A 27,430-nucleotide genomic window follows, 5' to 3' on the forward strand; every position below is an offset into this window, starting at 1 on the left:
TTTTTTTTTTTTTTTTTTTTAGCATAAGTACTCATTCATATACTTATTTAGACCACTAGCCCTATCCATGAAGGTTAGACCCATTTTGGTATCACTAAGCTTAGGATGCGTTTTGGCATTTACTTGGTTATGTTTTTTCACCTACTTGTAAGGGCATTAATATTTCGTCGGTTACACCTATAGAATAGTTTTGTAGATAGGCAGATCCAAAAGCTATTGAGTGTCGTAGTCGTTTTTTCAACTGCAAGACATTGTGATCTTGACACGCTCACGATAAGTCTTAATGGGGATTCGAGCTATGCCACATGCCAAAACTCATATTGAAATCTCGATTTTAGAAGTTATGGCCCGGGACCTAGCCGGCCCTCTTTGAGCTTGTCTTTGACACTCCTATCCCATTGTTCTCTTAAACCTTGCCTATGCCTCAACTTAGTTTCAATTCACACTCTTGATGTGTTGGATGTTGCACTATCCTCCTTGGTCCAATCATGACAATTCTCAATCTTGGCTGAATGAACGCCCTTTGCCTCTCTTGACATGTGGGAGTCACATCCTACTTTCTCTTAGTGAGGTTATGACACTTTCTTTTTCTTAGTGAGGTTGTGACACTCTCCTCCCTTCAATCCAATTATCGCCCCTAATGACTTTCTTGAGTCATGACGCCAAACATGTGTCTTTTAAGAACATGAATGAGCCTAATTTTAAAGTGATTAGTGACTTTTGTCAAATTAAAAATCACTGGAAAACATAATTTTTATCATTTAAAAAGAATTTTGATTATATAAAAATGCGTGAAATAAAACATTAAATTGATTGATTCAAGAGTGGCTAGCTACTAAAGGGGAGCGGGTAGTGTCGCTCTTTGTTGACGGTTAATGCCCCACATGTGGTTTTTGATAGGAAAAAAAATGGTGAGAAATTTGGATCAAGCCCATTTGGCCAATACAGACATGCAAGCAGCCCCGAGAAGCAAAGAGATATTAGCTCCTAACTGAAGCCCCAAATTGTTTTGCAGCCTCGGGTTCATGAAATCTGCAGCAAGAAGGTCCACGAGCGCCATGTATATCAATATCCCCGCCGATGCCGAGTTCATGCTTCCCTCCACGATCAGACCCCTCCGGCTGTCGTCTCTGTAAACTCCCGTGATACCGATTCCCACTGCAATTCCCACCGGCGCTGTCACTGAGAAAAATGTCGCCATTGCTGCCGCTGATCGCCACCTAAATTGTGCCTGCGCCCCAAATGTATAGTCATGTAAGATCCTGTGTCGGTTTTGGAGAAGAACCAAATACCCTTTATAAAGGTGTGGAAACCTCTCCTTATCCGAAGCGTTTTAAAAACTTTGAGGGTAAGCCCGAACGGAGAGCTCAAGGTGGGCCTCGACTGTTACAAATAGCCCCGAAGGAGGAAATGAGGCGGTGTGCCAATAAAAACATTGGCCCCAAAAGGGTAGATTTGATGGGGTCCTATATCGATTGAAGAAAGGAACAAGTATTAGCGAGATGCTGGGCTTCGGGACGTAGACACAAGGCGGTGTACCAGTAAGGACGTTGGACCCCTGATAGGGCTCACATATTGATTGGAGAAAGGATTGAGCATCAGCATCTCGAAGGGGTAGACACATCATCGGTTGGAAAGAGAACAAAAACAAAACACCTTTTATAAGGGTGTAGAAAACTTCTCCCTAATATGTTTTAAAAATGTTGAGGGAAGCCTAAAAAGAGGATAGCAGTGACCGTTACAAAGTCAGAACTTGGTTCCAATGAGATGTAGTTGGAATTTACCTGGGATATGCAGCCACCGAGGCCCATGCCCTCAAAAAACTGGTGGAAAGACAGAGCTACCAGCAGCGGCTTAATGGTAGCAGGGCTCTGGGAGGTACCAAGAGATATACCAATTATTACTGAATGAATCACAATTCCCAATTCCAACACCTGAGAATCCGTCCAAAGCTCAACAGATTGAATATATATATATATATATTTTAAATACACGCCGCCCCTGTATTTATACATACCTGAGATATAATCCGGTACCGGATTAACTCTGTGAGACTCAAATCTTCTGCGGGTACGGCGGCGGCGGCGGAGCCGTGAGCGTGGCCATGTGTGGCGTGGGTGTGAACATGCACGTGACCGGCATGCTCCTCGGCTGTTTCCTGGTCTGCAAGTAACTGCTTGGGTTTACTGAAGTGGCGTCTGTGGTAAAAGGTGGTTGCAAATGTGTCGACCATCAAGGTGCCGATGGAGGAGGCCATTGCAATGAACCCGGCGACAGGGAAGTGGGCCCAAGGATTTTGTCCGATGCATGGGGAGGTTAAGTCTTGGAAGGCGTCGGGGAGTATGTGGACGAACCCAGTGCCTAAAATGACCCCTGCAGCAAAGGCCTTGATCATGAAAAAAATGTCCTTTTCAGGCCTCAGAGACGGAATCCTCTTGCCCACCAAAGGAAGGCTCACCCCTGCAGCTCCGGCCGCCAACACCGAAGCAATCGACCCCAGCTTGTACTTGATCGCTTCCTGTGCGGCGTTGTGCTCGGCGGCGGCATCGGAGTCACACGTGCATGACTCCCGCCCGCCGGAGACAAGAGCAGGGAGACAGAGGGAAACAAAAAGAAGAGAGAATTTGAACATTTTGTTGGAATTTTTTTTACTGCGGATGGTGGGGTGGAGGAGAAGATGAATTAATAGTGGAGGGTGAGGAGGAAAAAAGGAAAAAGAATGGGCAAGGTCTTTGGTTCCTTTTAAAATTCACTGGCTGGCTCACAACGAGAGTCGAGAGGCATCCATTCCAATCATAGAAAACAAGAATTTCTCCATGTGAATATAATATTTTATAAAGGAAAAAAAAAAAAAAGAAAAAAAAAGAGGAGATTTTAATTTATTTTTTTTTTAAAATAAATGTTTATTAAATGAAGAACCCATAGATTTTGATGCTTAGGACATAATATGCTGTTTTGTCTTTTATAAAATTTTTCTAAGAATTATGGGCAGCTTAGTGAGGAAGTATTTTGGCATAATGCTTGGGCTGTGGCTCACAGCAAAAGTTGATCATTCCCTAATAATTCCTATAATAGCGTTTGCAATAAACAAAACTACTACTGCCCACCAAATATACTTTTTACTATATTAATTATATATTATTTTATATTTTTTTTAAGACCGAGACTATTATACAAGCATGGCCTATTAGCTCAGTTGGTTAGAGCGTCGTGCTAATAACGCGAAGGTCGCAGGTTCGAAACCTGCATGGGCCATTTTGTTTAAACAATTTATTTCTAGTTTTGTCAGGGGTAGAACCGTAAACTTACTTTAAATTTGAAAACCTTTACGTTGGTGTTTACCCGCTCCCGCTGCCAGCAAAAGAGGGTGCCGTCTGTCTCTTCGTGTTATATTTGAAGAACACAAAGCTTTGAACAGACAACCGCGGATATTTGTTTAGATGAACGTCCAAGTGTTTCTCGTCTATTAAGGTTCTCTCAAACTCATCTTCTATCTATTGAATGTAGTTCCCCTTTGCTTTAAGTCTAGATTCTGTCCTTACTTTGTTGTATGTTACTGAAGAAGAATTAGGGTTTAGGAGGAAATGAAGCTTGGCCAAGGTTGCAAGTATTTGCTTGGATCCCGACCATTTTTTACTTTATTTTTTTTATGCTGCATTTTCCCCTGGGGTTCGTGAATTTGAGTCTGTGGACTGATTTTGAGCAGGGAACTAAATCTTCTTCTTGATCAGGGATCAGAATTTGGAAATTAAGATCAGTCAGAAATGGTGGCTACCAAGGTATATCAAATGCCACTAGGTCTTTTATTTCTCGAATAGATCATACTCCTCTCCTTGATTACACTTAAACGATACTGTTGCTCGAAATTAGGCTAAAGTCTGTCTGGATGCGGGTCTACCCACTGAGGATAATCGCACCCGCAGGAGTGGTAAGATAAACTTAATCTATACTTTAGCATTTCAAATCTTCTCCAACGCTATGTAGTAGATGATTAATAACTGACTTCTTCACCCCCCTCGGTACAAGCAGCAATGGGAGGTTTTAAGGTTTATACGGAGAAAGATAAGATTAAAGCTGATTCCAGTTGCAAGTAAGTGTTACTAATGTTCCTTTAATATTTTTCTCTCCACACGATGTATTTCTACTTTACTTCTCTTCTGTTCCCATTGATGGTATTGAAATGCTTGGAAATTTTTTGGTTAAGCCACATTTTAGGTTGTACGTATCGTAAATATAAGCATTCCTTTTATTGGAAAAGAAACCCCTGACTAGTTAATTGTTCGATATTTTCCGTGTTGTAGGAAGCCTGTAACAATGAAAAAGGAGCCTTCAACAGATTGTGTGAATCAACCAAAGGTAATTCAACCTTCTTCTCAAAGCTTGTGGGTCAAAATTCTAACCGTAGGAAGACAACATAAAGTCTCGTTGGAAAATTGGTCACATATTAACTTTTACATTTGAGGTTCTTCTAATTTAAGGGAGGCCTGCAGCGCTCAGAGAAGAATACAGAGAAAATTGAAGTTTCTGGTAAGAAATAGAGATGGTGTTTTAAAATAGAAAATTTAGATAATGTTGTGAGTTTATTTCAATTGAAATTCTACACTGTTTCTTCAGGGGCCAAAATCACAAGAAGAAGAGCGTTGGCAGATGTGAGTAACGTCCGAGCCAACTCTTCTAGGAAAACAATTCAAGATGGCTCCAAGCATAAGTGAGTCATGTGCATCACCTCTCTCTCACGCTCTCTCGGTCTGTGATGAGAGGCAGAAGAAATTTGTTTGTTAAAAAAGAAAAACTTTTCCGATCCTTTTTTTGGTATACAATTTGACTTCTAGGATTTAGGAAATTACACGCTGTTTGTAAGGTGCAATATACAAGTTTTCTCCTTGGCCTTTACTTTTTAAGTCTTTACCTTCTTAGACATTAAGCCGACGCAAATGGTCTTTGTCACTTGTTTCTGTAGGATTTCAACTGGGACTAGAGCTAGCACTGCTGGCGTCAATGTCTCATTTAGGAAACCATTGGTATGTAAACTTTTGCTAGATTTAGTTGTGTAAATAATGTGTCTTTCTCTCATCACAAGTCTTTAAAGTACGACGCCCTTTTTATATCACCAACAAAATTTGTTCAGTTTGCTTTTGTTGTTCTTGAACAGGGAAAAACGAAGAATACAGGAGAAGCTGTGGGTGAATTGCATGCTTCAGAAAAAGGTTTCTCTATATAAAAAAAAAAAATGTTCTGTAGTTTCTATAATCTATCATGTAGTATTGACCTGCTTTACTCTTTAGGGCGTGTTAATGATTCAAATGGTTGTTCCGTCTATGAAAGAAACAAAACAGACGGTCCCTGCTGTGCCAATACTGTAAATACCAGGTTTTTAAATATTATTTTCCACTCTAACAATGATAAAAATGTTTAAAGTTACACGGTTTATAATTTTGTTCTTCCAATAGGCATTTATGACATGCCTTTTCGTGTGCATATTTGTAGATTTAGACCTTTTAATAAATTTTATGTTGAACTCTTGTTTATTTCTCAGGAGAATTAAAAAGATCTCTTTTTCGCAAACAAGGTTCAATGCTTAACAAATGCCTTTCCCCTCTTTGTTGTAATCAAGATGACGTACAACTGAATCATATAGGTTGTTTGTCTCTTGTTTTGAAGGATATCTTTACCGGTGCTAAGGAGGATGAACCAAGCAAATGCTTCGAACCCAAAGGTTTTGGATCACTAGATTACGATATATTTTACATTTCTTTGGGATATGATGATATGACCCAAATATTTATTTTATGTAGAATGGAATCAATTTACCTGTTATTTTTAATGGCGTGTATTTCTAATAAGTGTGTATTTTCTACTTTCAGGAAGTTACTGAGAAGCCTGAAAAGACCAATAGATCTCAAGCATGTTTGAGTATGAATTTAGATTTTTGTTTTGTTTTTTTTTTTTTTTTGCTTCAGATGACAGACTAGATCTGGATAGGACTAAACCCTTTCTTCTCCATTTTTAGCTAAATCTGGCAAGAATGCAGTAGCCCAGGCAAAAAATATCAGAAGTCGGCTATGGAATAACCGAGTGAGCGATGGCTTCATCATAATGTTAGCACTTGTAAAACTCAATGATTCAAAACAGTTTGTTTAAATGCGTTGTAGTAGTTTCCTTTTTCATTGGTTTGATGAAACATCTTCTCATCACAATGCTAACAAGCAAATTCTTTTTGTTTTAAAGAATGTTTTTTAGCCATCTTTGCTTTTGCTGATGGAATGTTAAGCAAGTAGGAAAATCTATTTGGAACTTCTGACTGTGGTAAAGGAATTTCAGGGGTCAAGCCAAGGTGGACACAAATACACTGTCCAAAAAGTCTAGTAAGGTACTTGCTTATCATTTGCAGCAATATGTTTTCTATGCAACGTGTCTATAGATACTTAATTCTGTTCACTGCTGCATAAGAACCTTTTTTCCCTTCACCAATTTCATTGATGTTAATAGTATGTGTTCTTGTTCCATTGCATCACATTTTTAGAGGGTATATTATGAAGCTTTTTTACAATGTCACCTTCCAGCCCATTGCAAGGATCATGAAGAAGGCTTCTGGTACTCAAGAGGCATCAAAAGCCAAATATGCATCAGTTGCAATCAAATCAATTTCTAGTACTGCATCATCATCCAAGATTGTGGAACCCTCAGCATCTCTTTGTGAGGATATAACCAATATGTCCATTCAAGGGAGTGATGCATCTGAACCTACTTGTAATCCAAGTACAAGCACGGATTTGATTGTCAGGAAAAAAGTTGGTCGTAGGAGATCGTATACATCCTTGTTGGTCGCTGGAGCAAAGGTGATATTAGCATTGATAGCATACCACCACACTTATGGCTTCTTTTGAGCTTATATCGTTGCCACTATTTTGCAGTTGCTGGATAAATGTGCTGTAGCTACGGAGATGGCTAACCTACCGAGTATTGACAATGACCACAACCAAATGGAGGTTGCTGAATACGTTGAGGAGATATATCGTTATTATTGGGTTACAGAGGTGATGTTTGTTATTCTTTCTAAAAAGAGTTGACAGTTTTTAACATCCATTATCCTTTTATTTTATTTTGTGCTTTTCGTGGCCATATTGAAGTGTCCTAGAGTAGGCTTTCTGTGGTTTTCAATCTGAATTTGTCAGCTGCTTATTCAATTATTTATTTTGCAAAGTTTATTTATTTATGTTTATTAACTTCTTGACGCCTATTTCTGTGATATATCTTCGACTTAGAACTGCCAATTTTGTATTAAACAAACTCAATTTGTTTCTGATTTCAGGCACAAAGCTCATCTCTTTCAAATTACTTATCAGTACAAAAAGAAATTAACCCCCATATGCGAGGCGTTTTGATCAACTGGTTGATTGAAGTACCTATCTATTTTCAAGTTTTGCCGCTTTTCTTTATTTTTCTTCCTTCGTTACCTATCCGGCTCTCTCTCTCTCTCTCTCTCTCTCACACACACACACACACACACATGTTGTGCTATGAGCTATATCTATGTTTTTTGGTCGTAGGTACACTTCAAATTTGACTTGATGCCTGAAACAGTATTTCTCACTGTTACATTGTTTGATCGGTATCTCTCCCAAGTCATAATCAAGAAGAATGAAATGCAGTTGGTTGGTCTTACTGCATTGTTATTGGCATCGAAATATGAAGATTTTTGGCATCCTAGGGTAAATATTATAATATTTTAATTTTATCTATTTTGACATTATGCTTGATCGATGAAAGTTAGGCTGATCAGACATTGTGGTGTCCGTTGGCAACAGGTTAAAGATCTAATTAGCATTTCAGCTGAGTCCTACTCAAGAGAGCAAGTGCTACAAATGGTATGGTTGGATATTTATTCTCAACAGTTTGAACTGTCTTTCTTCAAAGTATATTCGACTTTTTAAGTGGCTGGTTGAGGATGCAGGAAAAATATTATCCTTCAATCATTTTCAACTGTAACCATGGTCGCTCAATCAGGAAAAGTGTTGGCTTTTGTAATTTTTTGTGACGTATTATGCCTTGCTATGAGATCCTCTGATATCTGATTAAACTGACTAAAATCCAGCTAAAATTATATCACTTGAATTAATGGATACCAATTAACCGAACAGACTAAACTGCCTTGGTTCAACCGGTTTGATCAGTTATCCTTGTGCAACTGCACGTTGTTTTGAATTTGGCAGGAGTGGAGGAGTTGCTGTCATAGAGAGTATTAGTATTTTACTACAAATACTGTATTTGTATTTCTTAGTACATGTTTGAGAGTGATTTTGAAATGGTTAAAATTACTTTTCTCATGTCCAAAATCACCTCCTAAATTTTCATTTTGGTATGAAATTTATTTTTATTAGATCACTTATAAATCATTCATTTTCACTAAATCACCAGCCGGGTAGAGGAAGTTTGAAAGTTTCTGTTTCCTCAAGTATGGCAAGTTTGAAACTCCTTTTTGTATGTTTTGATCTCCCTCCAGGAAGCACTTATTCTTAAGAAGTTGAAGTTTCGCTTGAACATGCCTACTCCATATGTTTTTATGTTAAGATTTCTCAAGGCTGCTCAGTCTAATACTCAGGTTTGGAAGCCTCTAGAGACTATCGTGATATAGTTTACTTGAAGAAATTCTAATAGTTGTGTGCTGCTTTGAATTCTGCTGCAGCTTGAACACTTGTCATTTTACTTGATTGAGCTGGCCTTGGTTGAATACGAAGCTCTTAGTTTCAAGCCGTCGTTGCTATGTGCATCGGCCCTATATGTTGCACGGTGTACGTTGCAAATAAGTCCATGCTGGACCGCACTACTAAACAAACATACACGCTACGAAGCGTCCCAAATAAGGTAGCTCCTAACACATATAGCAGCTCGTAATATAACACCTTCGCATGCATATACTAAATCTTTTTATTGTTTTATAGAGAATGTGCTGAGAAAATCTTGAAATTTCACCAATCTGCTCATTTGGGACAGCTGAAAGTCACGTATGAGAAGTACATGAAACCTGGTTTTAGCCGTATTGCGACTCTAAAGCCATTGGACAAGCTTCCTCTTTGAATTTTCTTCACCTTATTTTCATCCTGTAAATTGATTCATATGATGTTACTTGGTAAACTTTCCCTCGTCATTCTATCCTTTTTTCTTTCATCTAAACTTTTTCTGACCTCCTTACAGGAAGCAAACTTGTGGGTGTCGATCTTGTAATAGAAAGGTCATGACCATGGCTTACTATAGTGTGATGAAGACTTTGGCTGCGTGGAACCTCTGTTCTCTGACTTAGTGTTTATTGCATTTGAATGGCGTTCACCATTCGTTTACAGTTGGTTGTCTTGAGACAAATCACATTACTTCTTGGTATTAGGTTGTTTTGCATTAGAACAAAACCTCCCTCGAGTTCATTTACTGGAACTAGTGACACCCAACTGTGATACTTGAGTTTTCAGGACTGTTTTTTTTATGTCTTACGCTCATATCTAATTTCAAATGAAAGCGACTCCACGTCGTTCTTCTTTAATCACTGACTAATGTTTAATTATTTTCATAAGTTCGTTTAATCAATCTATTAAATATAGATAGAACCCAAAATAATTTTCAATCTATTAAATACAGATAACCCAAAATAATTTTCTTTAGAATTTATATTTACTTTTATTACATATGGGTAAAATCTTTTACTCTTAATTTTTTATCTAGTAATAATTTATTAGGAGAATAATTAATAAGTTGTTTATTTGACGGTTTGTACTGGTAAAAAAATACCATAAAATTTTAATTATGGGAATAATTCCCACCAATCGAGACTGGCTTTGATAGGCGATAAGTGACCAATTGTTCTTGAAGTGAGCTAGCTCACGACGGTCAATTCGCGATTTCATCCGGCTAGGGCGGGTACTTAAAGACGTTGTTCATTTCGTTTTTTGTAAATATTATATTCCATTAATTCATTGGTTCATTCATATTGTTCATACTAAGAACATGTTCACCATCGATTTAACCCTTCGTTCTATAGCAAATCTTTGATTTCATTCTCCGTACTCAATGATTCTGATTAGGGTTCCATTCTACACATTCGATGGTTCAAAAAAGAAAATGAAGAACAGCCATCCGTTCAGAAAAATTGAAAGAAGAGAAGACGAAGCCTATTCTACTTAAAAGGCTTTCCTTCTGGGAATGAAAAAATGTCAAAAATTTAAAAGAAAAGAATAATGGATAGTCAAAATGTAGGAGCACCTAAATGCACAAGCCTTAGGAAGATAAGACAAGTGCCAGAATCTCGGCCCCAAATCCTTATCGGCAACGTACAGCACTGACGACGCTACAGAAAAGAGCGAATCAGAGACTCTAATTTGTTGCCTTTCGCATTCTATGAAGTACGAGAAGATAAGATCGGAAATTGAAAGCCTCAAATTTGAAAAGAGGCTCAGAAACATTCATGTTGACATCAACAAGCTCGCCCCAGAAACAGGACACCGCTTTCATAGTTTGATGGTATATGAATTCGTCGTCACTGCCACACAACTAGATGGAACAAATGGACTGAAAAAGAGAAGAACTGAATCAAAAAATTAAAAGAAAAACGCAACTCGCACAAAGAGGAACCCTAATCCAGAAAGTATGGCGGAAAGGGGATCCTTCGGGGCGTTTAAATAGCACTTGGGCGAAGGGACCTAAAAGAAAAGTAAAACCCTAATCCGGCAAGTATAACAAAATTGCCCCCCGCCCCTCCATTCTTTGAAAATTAATCTACGGAAATTTCAAATGGGCCCCTTTATTAAGACAAGTTGCCGGATTTAACCCTAATGAGCATTTTAATATTATTATCATCATAGGAAAACAAATAATTAATTATGAAAATAAGAAATTAAAAAATTTGTAAAATAAATAATGTGAAGTAATTAATAAAAATAATGATGAAACCGGGAGGAAAATTTTCTCTTAATTTAAAAAAGAATAACACAAAAAAGAACCGAAAACTGCACTGTCTTCTTGCAGAAGGAGAGAGCGAGAGAGAGAGAGAGAGAGAGAGAGAGAGATCGAGCTTCCAGGAACAACCCTAGAATTCTCTCTCATCGTCATCCGTAATCGGAGAAGCCATCCTCGGCCTTCAGGCTACCCTCCGATTCCCATTTCTCCGTGCTAGGCTTGTATCCACGACCTCCGAAATGGTTAGTGTTCTCGTCGGTTATTGTTAATTCAATTATTATATCTCTCCCCTCACCCCTTCACATCGTGCAAGGTTATTGTTGTTTAATTATTTTCCAGTTATTGGTCCTGTGGCTAGGATCTATGTTAACTACATTGTTTTCTCCATCTTATTTGCTAACCAGAACGCTCTGCCCTCTATCTTTGTGTGATACTCACTGCACCAGGGAATTCTGTTCAAGTATCGATTCCTTGGTTGCATGAATTTCAGATTGAGATTTTATCTTCTGGTTACGATTGTGGTTTGGTTTATGGAGTAACCATCTTCTATACTATTTAAGTGGATGCTACATGATCAACTTTTTTTGTTGACATGCTCAGTCGTCTGTGTGGACTTTTATGTGTACACCAATAGACCCAATACATGTAAACATCATCATATAATCTAACTTTTATTGTATTTGTTCTTAACAGCATAAATTAAGCAGAGGACACCGAGATAAAGTCCACCAGTTTATGGCTATAACTGGTACAAGGTACGTTAATGAGCTATTTTAACTTTCTTTTAAGTTGATTACTAAAATTTATGGAATCAAGATCCTGTTTGTGTGCGGTTGCTTCACTTTGTCTAAGGGAAGACTAACCTTATGTACGTGAAGAGGATAATCTAAGAAATCAGTCATATCTCATAACACGGACTGGCATGGACTTAAGTATAATGTATAAACTGTAGATGTAGACGTGGTTTCTTGCCTAAATTATTTATTTTCATCTTCTGCCGAAGAAGCAAAATTCACTTTAATTTTCATGGTATTTGAATTATCTCTCATGTTTTGACCACCAAACATTGCAAGGCTTAGTTGACACCCCCTCTGATCAAATGCTTTTAACATTATTAACGGGAGGGATTGGCTGTCATAGTTAATAAAGACAGTTATGAAGGTATTGGAAACGAGATAGAAAGTTTAATAAGTCAACACACCTATTTTCTGATGTAGCTCTAGGGTCGGTGAAGCCTCCGTGAGTATTGGTGGAGTTGGGCTGTGAACATAATGTGAGGAGTAGAGTCTTTGATATCCGGTCATTAGGGGGAAAAATCTAATAGTTGTACTGTACCCATTAAGATAGTATACACGACATAGATTTTTCTGTTTGTTTTTTAAATTGTCCCCTTCTATATCTCCTATATAATAAGCATTTTTGTGTTAATACAAACAGTCTTCCTTTTTCTTTGAAAGCTGATCTTCAGTTGATTTGAAACAAAAAGATGCAACTGTTAAAAATGAGAACCTGAATGTATTCAAGCATTTTATGAAAAATTTAAGAATACCAGACTGAAGAAGAAAGGGGTCAGAGGGAGACTACAAAAAGATCTATCACATGTAAAGCCTCACGATCATATGTCTGATCACTCAACAAATTGATTAACAACCGTGGGAAATGTTTTGTTTTTTTCTTCATGTAATTTTTCTTTCTACGTCTAGAGAAAATGATGAAGATGGTTGACTCGTATGCTTTGTTTCACTTTTCTATGGGTTTTCATGGCTAATCATTTTAGTGGTGCCCCTTTACATTTTATTCAAAAGATTTAGAAAGCTTTTCCCCATTTTTTTCTCTCCTAATGGGAACAGGCTGCTGGTACACTTTGTAAATTTATAGAAAACAGAACTAGTTCCGTTAGATAAAAATGGATAAACCTTTTTTATTTTATTATTTTATTATTATTATTTTCGTCAATGATAAAGAACAGAGAGTAAGACTGATAAAAATGCTTTTAGTGCCTCTGAACTCATGTTGTAGCTTTCTTTCGTATCAAGCTAAAGAAGCATGGATAATGAATTGGGGTCCATCTTATATTTTCATTGATTTTTATATTTTGTTGATCATGCAGTGAAAAGGTTGCTCATCAGGCCCTGAAGGCTAGTGATTGGCATCTTGAAGGAGCTTTTGATGTATTTTACAGTCAACCCCAAATTAAAGCGTTCACTGACTCTAGACATTTGGAAGAGCTTTATAACAGATATAAAGGTAAGCTTTGTTTTCATTTATCATTACTAGATTTCTTTTCTTTATGTAAACTTGAAACCATGCTGACAAAGTTTATGATTTTCTATGAGCATGAAAGTAACAAAGTTTGTTAATTAAAATGGTTGGCAGATCCATATGTTGATATGATATTGGCTGATGGTATCTCACTGCTCTGTAATGACCTTCAGGTAGGTGATTTATGTGCCCAACTATGTTTGGTGTAATTAATGAGTTGATGGCTATAAATGTTGCTACTTAACTATTAACTATGCAGTTCTATTTATTTCTACCTATTGAACTGACGTGAGATACGTATTTTTGCAGGTGGATCCTCAAGATATAGTGATGGTATGCGTTTAAAAAATAATTGTTGCTACACAAGGCATTCATGTGTGAATTATATTAATGCTTTATGCTATCTATCTCATTTTAGAATTATCAAGATTCTTGACATGCGTGCATCCCTTTTAGTAGGGGCTAAATTATAGACAGCTCTCCTGACAAGCTTACTCTTGTCAAGCTTCATCTTGGAGAAGATATCTGAGATTGGATATCAATATTCTCATTCTCCCTCTTATAATTTTGTAGCTTGATAGAGGCAGTCACATAAATGACTGCAAGGTCACTTTAGGTGCTTCCTTCACCCATGTTAAAAAAAGCTGAATATTTCAATTTCACATTATCGTTAACACTGTATTTGCTACACAAGGTGTGTGGTGTAGTCTAAGAATGACTGGAGAAATCTCCAAGAATCAAACTCTAGAATCTTTATTATGAATCAAGTTAATGAATACATGAGATGGATTCTCCAAGAACTAAAATCCAAATAGGAAACTATAAAGGAGAACTAAATTTCTAATAGGCAACCAAAAATGATTAACCATGGAATTATCCTAGATTAACCGCTAATCCTACTACATCAGAATTTTGAATAGATGTGGGATATTGTATAACGAGCACAACTCATGAAGCTTCCCTAGCAATTGGACTCAACAAGAGTTTCCTGGTTTTCCACCAACAGCAACCATTGTTGGCCCAAGCAGTTGCGCTGATACCATATTGGTATATCCGAAGATGACTGAGGAGAAATCTCAGAGAATCAAACTCTAGAATCTTTATTATGAATCAAGTTAATGAATACATGAGATGGATCCAAAAAGGAAACTGAAAAGAATTAAACATGAAATCATCGTAGATTAGCCACTAATCCTACTACATTAGTATGGATCTAGGTGATATTTTCACCTCTGAATTGCAAGAATCTCAGTTTATTTTGTGCCCATCTTCTGATTGATAGGCTTATTTTTAAATATATTGTCGCAATTACCTGCAGTTGGTTGTTTCATGGCACATGAAGGCAAACACAATGTGTGAGTTTTCCAAACAGGAGTTTATAGGTGGATTACAAGCACTAGGGTAACTAATTGTTTGCTGTTATATTCTTTCGGACTAGAATATCATGCAAGGGATCAAGATTATTCTTGTCATAATATCAATGTTCAATTCATGATGGCAGGATAGATTCTCTGGAGAGGTTCCGTGAAAGGATACCATATATGAACTCTGAGTTGAAAGATGAACGTATGTATTCTTAGTTGCTTATATCATGTTGTAACTTATATTATCCTTGCTTATAATTGAAATTCTGTGTGATTTTAACTCGATGATTTGTTTATATTGATTTCATGTCTGTCCAGAAAAGTTCCGTGAGATTTACAACTTTGCATTTGGTTGGGCAAAAGAAAAGGTACTCATGCTCGGCTTGAATATTCTGTGGTGGATCTATTTACAGCTGTTTTTCTATCTTCAGTGGCACATGCGTTAGATAACAGCACAATCTCTGCCTAATACATGGACTTCTAAAGTGGGTTTACATGTTTTAGGGGCAAAAATCTTTAGCATTGGACACTGCAATTGGAATGTGGCAGTTACTATTTGCTGAAAAGCAGTGGCCCCTCGTCGACCACTGGTGTCAGTTCTTGCAGGTAATGTTTCTAATCTGTCTTTTTGAAAAACCAAATATCTGTGATGTGTGGGGGCAATGCTTCCTTGAATCAAGGAGCTTGTATATCTTATGGATGCAAAGGACAGAACGGTATATTTTATCCAATAGCTATCTATCTTGAACATTTTTATAGAATGTGCAATCGGATGGATCTGTCCTGTGCAAAAGTTAGCCAGTAGTTTCTTGTTTACTTTCTGCTGAGTAATGTGGGAAAATGGGTTTAGAATTTGATCTGCTTCAAATTCCGAAGTCCAAGATGCTTGTACTGTTTTCTAATTATACATTCTTAATAATTTATTGGATCTATTTGTATTTTAATCTTTCTTGATTCAGGCTCGGCATAATAAAGCTATTTCTAGGGACACATGGTCTCAACTTCTGGAGTTTGCAAGGGTAAGAATGAAATTTTAAAAAGATGCCTCAAAATCCTGTTTTATTATTATTATTTATTTTTTTTATTTAAATGATCTACTTTATGAACTTTGAAAAATTAATTCCTAACTCAATTCTTTGATTCACAAACTTTTCAAATCTCTGTTTGAGTATCTAGATTTAAAAAAACGGTTGCGAACCTTGCTGTTATTCTAGCACCTAAAATGTGCCCACTCCATTTGTTGTACATCCACCAATGAAAGTTTGCAGAGGGGTAGTTGGGGGCGGCAATGGTGAAGCACCACTGCCCCTTTGTTGGTGGTGATGTCTTGCATTTACTGTACTAATTCCATTCTTACTTGTCTCAATTTGTAGACTGTGGAGCCTACGCTATCAAATTACGATGCCGAAGGTGCTTGGCCATACCTCATCGATGAGTTTGTCGAATACCTGAATGAGAATGGCATAGTCCAGACTGTGCAGCCAAATGATTTGAATCAAATAAGATGATATGCTACTACCATTGGTTTGGGATTATTTGTATTTATCCTGGTGTGATTTGAATACCCTCTGGTTGAATTCATTGGGGGGAAGAAGTAAGATACAAGAGGGGGTAGATGGCGAGTGACTGATATCCGAGTGAGAGACATTTTATTTGTTGTTGGATTTGGTATATCATCTATATATTATTGAGTGGGAAAGTGGGATTTTATGGTAATAATACTGTGAACGCACCTCTCTCTTTCCTCGTGTGTTTTTATTTCTGCGTATTCACAGTATGTATACCTTGCTCCTTGCTGCAGCAAAATTTACTGGAAGAATTTTTGTTTTGGGTTCGGTCATCATACCTACACTGTTGCATACTTGTCCAATGCCAGTCTCTTTCTTTCTTTTTTTTTTCCAGATCATGGCTGCTAAGATTTACACAAGTGCTTAAAGATTATATGCACAGGCTGCAATCTTTTTTAAATTTGAGGTTGGGAATCATAGGATTTGCATGTACGGTAACCTTTATGTTTGAGAATGTTCAACTTTTGAAGGAGAAAAGGTCAGGAAGCGAGATAGAGATATGATTAGGGAGTGATAAAACTTAATTGGAGAGAAAAGTGTTATTCGGAAAGGAAAATAAATGGCTTAAAGAGAGTACAATGAAGATGGTAAGGTTATTCTAACCCCGTTATTTGATAAGGTGATGCGCTTTAACAGCGTCAATCCGAAAATTGTTTTTCATAATTATTTTCAAGCTTAAATGGAATGTTTACATTGTTCAAGACGATGAAGAACAGAGAGTGATCAAAAGACTCGACGATTTGTGATCTTCCACAAAATTCTTGTAAAGTGGCAGAAATCTAAACCTCTCGTAATAGTCTTCACTTCTTGGCTGCCACCAACGCCATGTGCTCTATGAGGTCCAACACTCGGTTGCTGTTTGGGTGAGTGTATTATAATTGTCATATTTACCAAAACGAAAGGGGATAAAAGCATATTTCAAGCACTCGTTTCTAATAACTTCACTATAGAACGTACCTGTATCCCCACTCGTTGTCATACCAGGAGACAAGTTTCATGAAGGAGTCGCTGAGACCTATTCCGGCCTTTGCATCAAATATACTTGACCTACAGTAAAGTTAAAATTCAATTATATTCGTGATCCATACCCTCTTTGCGAAGAATTTAGCAGTGCAGACTATAATACCTTGAGTCACCAACAAAATCATTTGAGACAACGTCCTCATCTGTGTAACCGAGGATACCCTGAAGTGGGCCTTCTGAGGCATACCTTTAGTTGGTAATCAGGTCGACCAACAGATTAGTGATAAACAACAATTACTAATGCGTGAATCAATTCATGATTAAACTCAAAATAATGTGTGTAAGAAGGAACTAATAGTTCATTTACTTGATTGCAGCCTTGACATCTTCATAAGAAGCGCTCTTCTCTAGTTTACAAGTCAAGTCCACAACAGATACATTAGGTGTTGGAACACGAAATGCCATCCCCGTAAGTTTTCCGTTGAGCTCAGGAAGAACTTTTCCCACAGCCTGCAGTTCAAGAATCTTATTAAAAATGTTGAAATTAATAAAAGATTACTATTAGCTATTGAATTTCCTCTACCACGTAGCAATCAAAGCCTCTTATTTCAACCACTAACCTTTGCAGCACCGGTAGAACTCGGGATGATATTTTGTGCAGCTCCACGACCCCCACGCCAATCCTTCATTGAGGGGCCATCAACAGTTTTTTGAGTAGCTGAGAAAGAGAAGGAAATTATCGTCCCTTGTAATTTTTTTCTTTGCCTTCTATTTTTTGGGGAGAACAGGAGGGGGAGAGAGACCTGTAGTTGCATGCACGGTGGTCATCAAACCTTCTGCGATACCAAAAACCTCATGAACCACCTGCATGTCATATCCGTAGAACTCAATTTCTTTAAATGTTAATTAATTCTATTTCATAAAATGCCTAAGCATTTGGGATTCACACACCTTCGCAAGAGGAGCGAGACAATTCGTGGTACAACTCGCATTTGAAACAATATCCATGCTAGGCTTATATGTCTTCTCGTTAACTCCAACAACGAACATAGGTGCATCAGCTGATGGGGCTGATATGACTACTTTCCTGGCTCCACCCTACAAAGAGGTGTCAAGAAATTGGGGACCTTCAGTCTCAATATTAGATGGGTATAATGCTGGGGCATATATAGATGGAGCGAGGACTAGGCTCAATTAGCATGTCTATAGACCTTCAAGTGCGCCGATGCCTTGTTTGTCGTTGTGAAAATCCCAGAGGATTCAACAACAAACTCGACCCCAAACTCGCCCCAAGGAATTTCTGCTGGATCCCTATAGAAATAACCACAGATATATGCCTGGTAGTTAGAAACCATGCAAAACTTATCCAGATGTTATTTATGTCTTAAATGTTGTGGATTTCTCAGGAGTACCTTTGACTTGAAACTTTTATTTGTTTCCCATTGATTTCCAAAGTTGAATCATCCACAATGTTAATCGTCCCCTTAAAATTACCATGTGTAGAATCAAACTTGAACATGTATGCCTGCATAAAATGAAGAGTATACTATAATCATTTCTTCTCATCCAAATGCTTGAGGAACTAAGCAATTCAAGAAAGTTGAAACACTGAAAGAAATATTACTCAACTACCCTCTCACGGCTATAATCATGGTCTATATTTTCAAGTGACAGGATTAAAAACTTGAGCAGAGAAAGTTCTTAGCATTAATATCTCCTTAGACGATCTTAGGCATTGTAGATAATCCTGGTTAATCAATCTTGAGGGAGGAATAAAAGCCTATCCACAGCTAAATGAACACCAATGGATGACAAAAAATGACTAATTTTAAAAAGTTGTAATTTGAAAGGAGGTCGGATTGCCACTACCATGTACTTTGCATCAACAAAAGGGTCATTAACTGCAACTACATCAATATCATCCCTCGAGGTTGCAATCCGCAATACCAACCTTCCAATACGTCCAAAACCTGCATTAGTTAGACTGGTTCACGTTTTTATTTGGGTGGACGTTTCTTTACAAAATAAATAGCAATGTCAAGGCCACATGACCAAGGTCTACATGATATGAGAGGCCATGTTAAATGTTTGATTTTCAAGAAATAATGACAACAAAACTAACCAAGATAATCTTCTAGTTTCTCAGACACTAATGTAGAATAATGAATGAAGTAATCCAATCTATATTAAATATCCAGGTTGTCACTGGTAAGAAAAGTCACATCATTCGGGCAAGTAAGCCAAAATATATAATTTGATTTCTTCAATAACGAAGAACAAAAATGAAAAGAATGATGAATAAAGTACCTCATAAGTTACAACTTTCTATCAGTAAGCACTTCCTGGAGGAGTATAATTCAATAATCTAAACAGAGATTTGGGTACTAACAAAGATCAGTTTCTGTTTAGGGAAACAAGTGTAGGGTAGCATGAACATGACCTGTGACCAATGATTTCCAACACGCAATAAGCATGTGAAATAACGGACATGAAAATCCATCTTTCAAATATGGCAGCTCCAAAGTGGAAACGAAAATAAGCAGGCTATACTTTCAAATTTAAGTCTCTCAATCAATTGAAAGAGACCAAAAACTAAAGCAACGCCATTATGATAAAGTTTCACATGCAGATTTTCTTTTATTAAATCACTTTCTGAACTTATTTTTCCTATTCTGTACTTCCTTCCTTCCTAAGTAACTGTTGCAGAAACGCTCACAGCTGAAACACGCTGCAGAAACAGAAATCTACTACAAAGAGAAAAGGAAACGATATGGGATTGATAACAAGAAAGCCAATGAATAAGAAGTAATAATTATAGGAATAGTAAAAAAATCGACCAAGTCATACCATTGATTCCGATCTTTGTCTTTCCACCGCTCCTTGGTTCTTGAGAAGCAACAAATTAAAATTATTAGCATCAAGAATTTTTTTTCTATTTTATTATTGATGATATTTTTAAGGGGAAAACAAGACAGAGAAATGAAATATGAAATTTTAACACTGAACTCTGAACCGTCGGAGGCATTTCAGTGGCTGTAGCTCTAATAGGCTGAATATTCTGGGTTCTACGAAGCTGCAAGGAAAGTGAACCGCTTGGACCATGGGCACCGAAAATGCTCGATTGAAACTTCGAAGAATTCAAATTAACGTACGAGGCCTACATAAACAAAATGAAGTCGACGGTAAGAAAGAAAACAACTGTGTCATCAGCTGATTGATACAAGGTGTGGACTGAGGAGTATGGAATGCGCTAGGTTAGCTGTAAGAAGCATATGCCGAAAACTTCTTCATGATCGAAGGCCATTTCCAACCGATTATAAACTTATAAAGAAACAAGTAAAGAACAATTTGTATTGCTGTGTTGCAACATTTGACTAAATTCCATTTTAGAACACGATGTATTAGAGAAATGATGATGATGATGATGATAAAGGATCAATATAAATATTGAGAAGAGGAGGACCGTAAACTGATCGGCAGAAGAGGAGGAAAGAGATGCTTGAACAAAAGAAGCGGCGGGTGCAGATCTGAAGAGCGGAAGTGCGGCCATGGAAGCAGTACTTTTTGAAGGTAACGGAAGGGGCGACAGGAGAAGGTGAAGAATGGCCAGAAAAGGCTTCGTCAGTCGTACCCAAACGCAGAATAAAAAAATAAAAAAATTCCTGTGAGACAGTGCCTTTTCGGAGTCGGAGAAAGCTAAGCAGGAAGAAGACGGGGAGCCCCTATTTATATCTGTGAAAAATGGCTCTTTGAAAAAAAAAAGAAAAAAAAAAAAAAGTATTTTTAGGTCTTGCTCATGATGTAAAATTATTTTTATATCCTCATTTAATAAAATAGTAATTTTTGTTTTAATCATAAAGAAAAAAAAAAACCTAAAAAAACGTAAATAATTAATTTAATTGATGAATGAATTCTAACTATAAATTCTCTGAGAGAATCTAATATAAATGGGACAGATAGCACATAAATAAAACTAGAACTTAGGAAGCGCGGGTCCCAGAATCTGAACCACCCTGATTTGTCGGCTTGTGATGACACGGCAGGATCTGACGTAAAGCATGGAGGAGTCCACGTGGGACGTCTTTGGGCCTTGCTTTCACGATTTGGACTTCTCTTTGGGCCCCATCAAAGAACCCTTTTAGCTTAAAGGAAAGTTCGAACGAACCCGCTTTCAGATTGCACATGCCGCACGTGCTACGATGGCGTCCGTTGGGATTTTATTTTATTTTTTGAAAAGACCAATTGAACATTTAATTAATAAGTGAAAACAAAGCATATGCAAATGACCACGTCACTCTTTTGTTTCTCCCAAAGAGAGCAAATAAGTGATATTAATGGAAAATTTCTAAAGTTAGGCATATAATAATATTAATTTATTTTATAAATTTATAAATATTTATTAAAGATAGAAACTGAATGTGACATTATTAAGAGATGGAGTATGGACGAATATTTTAATTTTGGCGTGAAAGTCATCAAACAATAGAAGCAAAAATCGCCGGGAAGTCATTGAGTCAAGTACGCCACGTGTCGTGCCCTATGAGAAGCCTCCCTGCCACGCGCCTCTATAGAAACCAATGCTATATCATTCTTTTCCAATTCCGGCAACAATGGTCCACCTTCAATCTCATCTCCTTCAAATTCCATGCTTCCGGCTCCATAATCCTCCTCCCTAAACTTCCATTTCCACGCCTTCGGCGGCCTCCCCGATCGTTTTATTTGCTATTCTGGTAATCCTTCTATCTCTGCTGCATCCTTCGAACTTGGTTTTGATTGAAATCTGTTACGATGCATGATTATGGATGCATACACGTTTGATCTAACCGATTTCTTCTTATGGACTGCACATTCTCAGATAATGGTAGTGATTTGTTTAGGTATACAAACCTCCTAAAGGCGGATGCCTGAGGGGATGAATATTCGTTTATTTTGTGGGATTTTAGATGATAGGGAGTTCTCTCGTTGGATATCTTAGAAGTTCCGTAGCTCCTCCTGCTTCACCATTTACTACGAGTCAGAAGGGTTGTGATTATTGGGAAAACTCGGACAAAAGAAGAAAGTATAGACTCCTTTGCTTTGTGGCAAGCTTTCTCACCCCATGTGTTTTTCACTGTCTATTGAAACATAATCACCTTTCTGGCATTCATGTTTGAATGAGCTAATTCAACAATGTTCATTTTTCTATTCGAATCGATCTTATTTCCAGCTTGAACTTATCTCTTGTGGCGGGAAAAAAAAAAAAAAAAATAGGCGTCAGGTGGGTGTAAGATGTTGTTGTTTAATATCAACATGTAAAATCGTCGATTTTAAAGGTATAGAACGTACATCTCAATAACAAAACACGGCCTTATAATTCATGGTTAGCTTTATCTTACAGCGTAACTAAACATCTCACGATTGATTCTTCACTGCTATTGGGCTTATTCTGCAAAGTTAAACTCTGGGACCAAAAGTATGGTTTCACTTGAGGAGGTTCCCCATGTATGGTTGTATCTGTTTCACACTTTTCAGCATGGCGTTTAAATGAACTATGACGCACAGTTTGATAGGATCTCAACTTTTTCTTTTGTTTTCTATAATTTGTGCCGCTTATAGCCAACACGCTGCTTTGGTACTGACACACTCTGTGCTTTTGGTAATGTGGTTCTATAGACGAGGCCAAGAATGGCTATTGGATTTAAATACTGGGATGATTGTGTTGACCCCGAAGATATGGAAGCAATGTGGAATTACCCTGAAGTATGCGCTGAATGGTTAGATGCTGGGGAATCCAAAACGCAGAAGGTCCACCTCTCAAGGGATCCAGACGGACAGCCTTATTTGACTCAGACAGAGATGAAGGTCATACGCTTTCTCTTGTGTTAATGGACATGAATTTAAAGCAGCCCTTATGCCTTTAACTTGGATATTTCTATTAGAACGTGAAGGGGACATAAGCCTTCATTGTATGTAGACTGTTCAAGAACCCCTACAAGATTTTAAAAATAATTCAACCTTGTTTTAATTTCAACTTATCCTCTGAAGAAATTTGAATATTTGCTTTCTGATTATTCAATTTCTTTTTTCATTTCTGTCATAGAAAATGAAAGTATTTATTTTCTTTAAATTTGATGGAACGGTTCTTAGACAAGGAATGTTGTGTAACCTTTAAAATTATTATCTACTTAAAATTATTGTAATATTGTGTTGTTCTCCAGGCAGTGGCAGATATCATTGTGCGGAGGCACTTTGATTCCAATATAGATTCTGTAAGTTCTGTTTTTCCAGCCTCTTGCTTTGCATAATCATTGTGTTCTTCATACTTAGAACTTCTAGTTGCAAGAAATAGTTGCTTTACTTAATTTGCAGATTTGTAGTTGTACATCATAACTTGTGCAGGAAATGATCTGCGCCATAGCGGAACTCGAGAGTGATAGACAGCCTCTTGCTATGCGTTATCAAAAAAAAACCAAGGAGACAACATTAGGGATCATGCAATTAACACTTAAAACTGCTGGGTGGTTGGTCAGGTATGAAGATGATGGCTTACTATTTTATATATGCTACATATTTGAATATATACATTGCACAGTTAATTGAATATAATCCAATTAGGACATATTACACTAGTAACATTTTTGGTTTGCAGTGAATTGGGTTATCAGTCTTATGGATTAGAAGGGAACCCAGATGTCCTGAACAAGCCCTTTGTCAGTGTATATTTTGGGGCTGCTTACCTTAAATGGTTATCAAACTTTGAGAATAAGTAAGTCACTGAACTTGCATCTCATTCATATGTTGTCTTCTGCAGCTTCTAGTTCAGTGCATATATTTTTCCGCTAAGAAGTTAATATCATTAGCCCTCTAAATATATGGTTCTGTGTATTAACAAAGAAAATTCCTTTCCAGAGAAAGAAGCGAGGAGTTTGTAGTTAGGGCCTATAAAGGTGGTACAAAGAAGGCGACTCATAAATCAACTCTACCATACTGGAAACGATATCTATCAGTAAAAGAAAGTCTTCCATCCAGGTGCTCATTTTCTATAGATGAATAAATTTTGAACTGCAGTAAGATCTATTTTTTCGTATTACAGTGGAAGCCCGTGTAAATAATCGTATGTACAATTAAAACGGTTAACTGCTTATGCGTCATAAGAAGTAGAAAGAATATATTCTTGGTACAATGCTACGACTTTTAAACTGATCATCATTACATGGGTTATGTCTAGGAAACATATCAATGAAGCCTCCACCTCTGCTACGTCCCATCCAACTGCTTCAGGGAATACAGGTAGCATTTCCTTACATGAGTCTGATGTGCCATTCATTTACTTGTGGATTTTTTCTCGATATTAACAAAGATTGCTGGAATAAAGAACTGGCTCTTTTATCCTATCCTTCAAATACTAGCAGAAAGGGAAAAGGTTGAACAATGTAAAAAAGAAGACGATGAAGAAGTGGAAAATGGCTCTTTTGGACTAAAAAGAAAGTACATAGAGTCCTCTTTTTTAAAACCTAATGCAAGTAATGATTACTCTACCCTTAAATGAAGTAATTTTTACCGTTCATCACAACCAAAGATAAAGAAGGACAACAATAAAACCTAGTATCATAAATGAACAAAACATCGTGTTCATGAATCATATCACAGTAGAATCCTCCCGAGAGAAAACAACCAAATGATTAACGAAGAGAAACTAAGAAAGCAAACAACAAGAAGTTGGACTTGATAGAGACACCCTTTCATACATAATAGTGTGATTCGATTTTTGGTACCTTGTCCCCATTTGTCGTTCCTGTCATTCAACCCACCAAGAGATTTGGCTTTATTGCATATACAACTTAATTTCTTTTCACTAGAGTATAGCTATACATACATGCCTGCAGACATATATGTATTTGCATTTCATGGAAATAACAATCCCTTTTCTCCTCTCCAAGAGGGTGCAGCTATTGTTTATACATTTTGGGATTCTCGAGCAACTCCCGAGGACATGGAAGAGATGTGGAATAATCCTCATGTTCTAAAAGAGTGGAATAAGTCTGGAGAGAAAAAGTGCAATGTACGGTTTTCTCATGATTTAAAGAAAAGACTCTATGTTTCCCGAGTAGAATTGAAGGTAAAAATTAATAAGATTTTCATGTATCATAAGAATTCTCATTATCTATTCTGGTCTACTATATATTTTTACATTCAGCCTATATTTGTAGGAGTTGCTTTTATTTTCTAGTTGGATGTGCAGTGATCTAAAACCATTTGCAACAAATAACTCGTAGTCACATTCCTCATATCAATGCTCTTAATTCTGATCTTTAGAATTCTCTCCAGAAAGAGGAGAGACCTCGAGTTCTTTCACAAGCTTGCTACCATTTTATAGCTTCATGCACCTAACTGCTTAACTTGTGGGAAACAAACCAACGGTGTTTTAAATTTGAAAAGGAAATCCGCATTCTAAATCCCATTGTTTTGCAGGCGGTTGCTGAGATTATTATTTCAAAACATTTCAGTACGAAAGGAGTTAAACCAGTAAGTCTACAACAGCCGTACTTTCTTTTGGAATATATCTTTCTTTATTCTTCTCTGTTTATTTGATATTTTTTCCATTTCTATAGTGTTCGTTCATGAAATGAGAATGGAAGCCGGAAAACTCAATTGTATATATATTAGTAATAATATATCCAGAAAGTAAACGAAAAATTGGATATCTCAAAATAAACTACAGCTTTAAAAATGTCCCTATTTCAACATGAACCTATTGAGGAAAAACCAAAGCCCTTATCCAACAAACCCTCACTCAAAAGCTCTATAATTTAAATTTTATAATAGAAAGAGCATGATCAGTGAGAAAGTTAGAAAGGGAACACCATGAAGGGCAATGAAGCTTGGCCAACTTTAAGATTTCCCCCAAACAAAAACTCGATTATAATTGTTAATACATGCTGTACAGTTGATTACGAAAACCCATAACGCCTCTTGATTTCCACACACATTCAACGTCTATCACTTAAATTTTGCATGTACACCTGAAGGGCAAATTGTCTAATCAATTGTTCATTTAAAGTTTTGACACTAGTTTGAACTGATATAATCATGGATTGAGAACTCTAGAAAGTATTGAACTTTCACCGCATGATTTGTTGAAACAATTTTCTCCTGAACTGTATAACTCATTATTCTAAACTTCTGTTCAATTAAACATCCTTCACAAAATTATTTATTGTACATTCATTGGTGCACAGACGGTTCTCTGTGCTCTGGCAGAGGTAGTCAGCATGCGCTTTATTAATGGGGTTGGATCGCGTCCTGGAATAATGGGGATTGACTATTCAACTGCATTTTGGCTTTATATGTATGTCAATCTTGAACCAATTTAATAAAGAGTATCAGCATTTTGGCTTTATTGTATTACTGTGGACTAGTTACTACATTATTTATGTTAATCATCTGTTGGTGGGTTAGGGAATTGAGCTACAGAGCATATAGACTTGAATCTGTTGATGACTTAACCAAGCCATTTGTGTCCATGTATTTTGGTGCTGCCTACTTCGATTGGTTATCTGAATATGAAGGGAGGTAGGTTTCTAGTAGGATGAAAATCTTCACTGAAGTATGAAAAAAATTTATCTACCGACTACTGCGTCTAACGTGGTAGTTTTGATCAGGGAACGAACTCTGCAGTTTGTTGTTCAGGCTTACATAGCCGGGCCACAAAATGTGGATCTTCAAGAAACAGGTCCTCTGTGGCTCAAATTTGAGGAAGCATTGAGTAACTACGAAGACAATAAGAGGTTAGATCCTTCTGAACAACTCCTATTTCATGCTTCAGTTTTCTTCTACTTTCATGAGTAATACAGTAATGGTTATTTTACCTCAGTGGCGCTCACGGGAGCTGTTCCATCATGTAAACCAGGCATTTATCTCACCATTTGTTTTCATCCACAACTCGTCCATGATCCCTCGCGACAAGAGAAGGATGGAGGCAAGATACTCATTCCATTCACACGACAAAACTGAACACCAGTTAGCCTTGGAAGTTATTTGTTTTGTAGAGTACAGCAACATAACCAAAAAAATCAGTTCCATAGATTCCTTTTATTCATTTGCCCTGCCACTATATTTCAGTGCCAGCAGCGCCGCCTGTCCTTGGGTTTTCTGTACGGATGATAACAGGAAATAAAGGCAGTTGGTAAAATATCGAAATGCCCCTGTTCTGCCTGATGTGCAAGATATATATATTTTTTTCTTCCCCTTCGCTGCTTTCTCCTTTTTCCGAATTTTTTCTTCTCTATTCAAACTTGAACTTGTGTTGTCGTCGTCTTCTTCTTCTTCTTCTTCTTCTTCTTTTGTTAT

The 27,430-nt window shown here is 37.2% G+C and overlaps 5 protein-coding genes and 2 non-coding genes across 18 annotated transcripts; 4 read left to right on the top strand and 3 right to left on the bottom strand.

The window, feature by feature from the left end:
- Positions 1 to 776: 776 nt before the first annotated feature.
- Positions 777 to 2,787, bottom strand: LOC111455465 (zinc transporter 1-like). 3 transcript variants are annotated; one of them, XM_023097173.1, is made up of 3 exons: positions 2,018 to 2,787; positions 1,785 to 1,871; positions 777 to 1,231 (listed from the first exon to the last, which is right to left on the bottom strand). In XM_023097173.1, the coding sequence occupies exons 1-3, from the start codon at positions 2,630 to 2,632 to the stop codon at positions 926 to 928; spliced, it is 1,008 nt and encodes a 335-aa protein (XP_022952941.1). In that variant the 5' UTR covers positions 2,633 to 2,787; the 3' UTR covers positions 777 to 925. The 3 variants fall into 3 exon arrangements, with proteins under 3 accessions (XP_022952941.1, XP_022952940.1, XP_022952942.1); XM_023097172.1 differs by having other exon boundaries at positions 1,785 to 1,934; XM_023097174.1 differs by lacking the exon at positions 777 to 1,231 and adding an exon at positions 1,403 to 1,605 and having other exon boundaries at positions 1,737 to 1,934.
- Positions 2,788 to 3,181: 394 nt separating this feature from the next.
- Positions 3,182 to 3,255, top strand: TRNAI-AAU. Its single transcript has one exon. It is a non-coding gene; the product is annotated as a tRNA-Ile (tRNA).
- Positions 3,256 to 3,366: 111 nt separating this feature from the next.
- On the top strand, positions 3,367 to 9,478 carry LOC111455459 (putative cyclin-B3-1). 8 transcript variants are annotated; one of them, XM_023097160.1, is made up of 24 exons: positions 3,367 to 3,471; positions 3,707 to 3,779; positions 3,871 to 3,928; positions 4,030 to 4,090; positions 4,302 to 4,356; positions 4,479 to 4,527; positions 4,615 to 4,708; positions 4,961 to 5,021; positions 5,153 to 5,207; positions 5,286 to 5,370; positions 5,537 to 5,569; positions 5,662 to 5,716; positions 5,865 to 5,913; positions 6,011 to 6,098; positions 6,313 to 6,370; positions 6,564 to 6,839; positions 6,915 to 7,037; positions 7,313 to 7,402; positions 7,551 to 7,712; positions 7,809 to 7,868; positions 8,504 to 8,602; positions 8,687 to 8,865; positions 8,943 to 9,103; positions 9,196 to 9,478. In XM_023097160.1, the coding sequence occupies exons 2-23, from the start codon at positions 3,765 to 3,767 to the stop codon at positions 9,076 to 9,078; spliced, it is 1,941 nt and encodes a 646-aa protein (XP_022952928.1). In that variant the 5' UTR covers positions 3,367 to 3,471; positions 3,707 to 3,764; the 3' UTR covers positions 9,079 to 9,103; positions 9,196 to 9,478. The 8 variants fall into 8 exon arrangements, with proteins under 8 accessions (XP_022952928.1, XP_022952923.1, XP_022952931.1 ...); XM_023097155.1 differs by having other exon boundaries at positions 8,943 to 9,478; XM_023097163.1 differs by having other exon boundaries at positions 4,491 to 4,527; positions 8,943 to 9,478.
- A 959-nt stretch (positions 9,479 to 10,437) lies between these two features.
- LOC111455647 lies at positions 10,438 to 10,534 on the bottom strand. The gene has a single exon (XR_002712628.1). It is a non-coding gene; the product is annotated as a small nucleolar RNA snoR116 (small nucleolar RNA).
- Positions 10,535 to 10,991: 457 nt separating this feature from the next.
- LOC111455467 (DCN1-like protein 2) lies at positions 10,992 to 16,412 on the top strand. The gene is made up of 11 exons (XM_023097177.1): positions 10,992 to 11,186; positions 11,638 to 11,699; positions 13,055 to 13,191; positions 13,321 to 13,379; positions 13,516 to 13,539; positions 14,525 to 14,607; positions 14,708 to 14,772; positions 14,889 to 14,938; positions 15,075 to 15,176; positions 15,530 to 15,589; positions 15,944 to 16,412. Exons 1-11 carry the CDS (start codon positions 11,184 to 11,186, stop codon positions 16,076 to 16,078), a joined length of 780 nt encoding a protein of 259 aa, XP_022952945.1. The 5' UTR covers positions 10,992 to 11,183; the 3' UTR covers positions 16,079 to 16,412.
- A 305-nt stretch (positions 16,413 to 16,717) lies between these two features.
- LOC111455461 (glyceraldehyde-3-phosphate dehydrogenase GAPCP2, chloroplastic-like) lies at positions 16,718 to 20,821 on the bottom strand. Its single transcript, XM_023097165.1, has 13 exons — positions 20,565 to 20,821; positions 20,108 to 20,258; positions 19,949 to 19,987; positions 18,971 to 19,071; positions 18,514 to 18,626; positions 18,313 to 18,412; positions 18,053 to 18,199; positions 17,905 to 17,965; positions 17,722 to 17,819; positions 17,469 to 17,611; positions 17,265 to 17,348; positions 17,096 to 17,185; positions 16,718 to 16,993 (listed from the first exon to the last, which is right to left on the bottom strand). Exons 1-13 carry the CDS (start codon positions 20,649 to 20,651, stop codon positions 16,939 to 16,941), a joined length of 1,269 nt encoding a protein of 422 aa, XP_022952933.1. The 5' UTR covers positions 20,652 to 20,821; the 3' UTR covers positions 16,718 to 16,938.
- Positions 20,822 to 21,571: 750 nt separating this feature from the next.
- On the top strand, positions 21,572 to 27,394 carry LOC111454831. 3 transcript variants are annotated; one of them, XM_023096301.1, is made up of 13 exons: positions 21,572 to 21,831; positions 22,754 to 22,942; positions 23,299 to 23,349; positions 23,480 to 23,610; positions 23,730 to 23,846; positions 23,990 to 24,109; positions 24,309 to 24,370; positions 25,030 to 25,199; positions 25,553 to 25,606; positions 26,320 to 26,429; positions 26,540 to 26,653; positions 26,743 to 26,868; positions 26,991 to 27,394. In XM_023096301.1, the coding sequence occupies exons 2-13, from the start codon at positions 22,766 to 22,768 to the stop codon at positions 27,031 to 27,033; spliced, it is 1,275 nt and encodes a 424-aa protein (XP_022952069.1). In that variant the 5' UTR covers positions 21,572 to 21,831; positions 22,754 to 22,765; the 3' UTR covers positions 27,034 to 27,394. The 3 variants fall into 3 exon arrangements, with proteins under 3 accessions (XP_022952069.1, XP_022952068.1, XP_022952070.1); XM_023096300.1 differs by having other exon boundaries at positions 21,573 to 21,831; positions 25,021 to 25,199; XM_023096302.1 differs by having other exon boundaries at positions 21,574 to 21,831; positions 25,021 to 25,199; positions 26,955 to 27,394.
- Positions 27,395 to 27,430: the final 36 nt, after the last annotated feature.

Source organism: Cucurbita moschata, unplaced genomic scaffold, assembly GCF_002738365.1.
Source record: "Cucurbita moschata cultivar Rifu unplaced genomic scaffold, Cmos_1.0 Cmo_Scf00017, whole genome shotgun sequence".
NCBI classification, from domain to species: Eukaryota; Viridiplantae; Streptophyta; class Magnoliopsida; order Cucurbitales; family Cucurbitaceae; genus Cucurbita; species Cucurbita moschata.

What these genes read in the sequence shown, in the direction of transcription:
- LOC111455467 (XM_023097177.1), top strand. An exon ending in CTCTGAGTTGAAAGATGAAC is followed by an intron (nt 14,773 to 14,888) that starts GTATGTATTCTT and finishes ATGTCTGTCCAG; the next exon opens with AAAAGTTCCGTGAGATTTAC. An exon ending in TTGGTTGGGCAAAAGAAAAG is followed by an intron (nt 14,939 to 15,074) that starts GTACTCATGCTC and finishes TACATGTTTTAG; the next exon opens with GGGCAAAAATCTTTAGCATT.
- LOC111455459 (XM_023097155.1), top strand. An exon ending in TAATCGCACCCGCAGGAGTG is followed by an intron (nt 3,929 to 4,029) that starts GTAAGATAAACT and finishes CGGTACAAGCAG; the next exon opens with CAATGGGAGGTTTTAAGGTT. An exon ending in CAAGATGGCTCCAAGCATAA is followed by an intron (nt 4,709 to 4,960) that starts GTGAGTCATGTG and finishes TTGTTTCTGTAG; the next exon opens with GATTTCAACTGGGACTAGAG.
- LOC111455465 (XM_023097172.1), bottom strand. Translation starts at nt 2,632, where the DNA reads ATGTTCAAATTCTCTCTTCTTTTTGTTTCCCTCTGTCTCCCTGCTCTT. An exon ending in GGTACCGGATTATATCTCAG is followed by an intron (nt 1,935 to 2,017) that starts GTATGTATAAAT and finishes ACGGATTCTCAG; the next exon opens with GTGTTGGAATTGGGAATTGT. An exon ending in TCGGTGGCTGCATATCCCAG is followed by an intron (nt 1,232 to 1,784) that starts GTAAATTCCAAC and finishes TTTGGGGCGCAG; the next exon opens with GCACAATTTAGGTGGCGATC.
- LOC111455461 (XM_023097165.1), bottom strand. Translation starts at nt 20,651, where the DNA reads ATGGCCGCACTTCCGCTCTTCAGATCTGCACCCGCCGCTTCTTTTGTT. An exon ending in AGGCATCGGCGCACTTGAAG is followed by an intron (nt 18,200 to 18,312) that starts GTCTATAGACAT and finishes ACCTCTTTGTAG; the next exon opens with GGTGGAGCCAGGAAAGTAGT. An exon ending in CACCGTGCATGCAACTACAG is followed by an intron (nt 17,820 to 17,904) that starts GTCTCTCTCCCC and finishes TCTCTTTCTCAG; the next exon opens with CTACTCAAAAAACTGTTGAT.
- LOC111454831 (XM_023096300.1), top strand. Translation starts at nt 22,766, where the DNA reads ATGGCTATTGGATTTAAATACTGGGATGATTGTGTTGACCCCGAAGAT. An exon ending in TGACTCAGACAGAGATGAAG is followed by an intron (nt 22,943 to 23,298) that starts GTCATACGCTTT and finishes GTTGTTCTCCAG; the next exon opens with GCAGTGGCAGATATCATTGT. An exon ending in GTACGAAAGGAGTTAAACCA is followed by an intron (nt 25,607 to 26,319) that starts GTAAGTCTACAA and finishes ATTGGTGCACAG; the next exon opens with ACGGTTCTCTGTGCTCTGGC.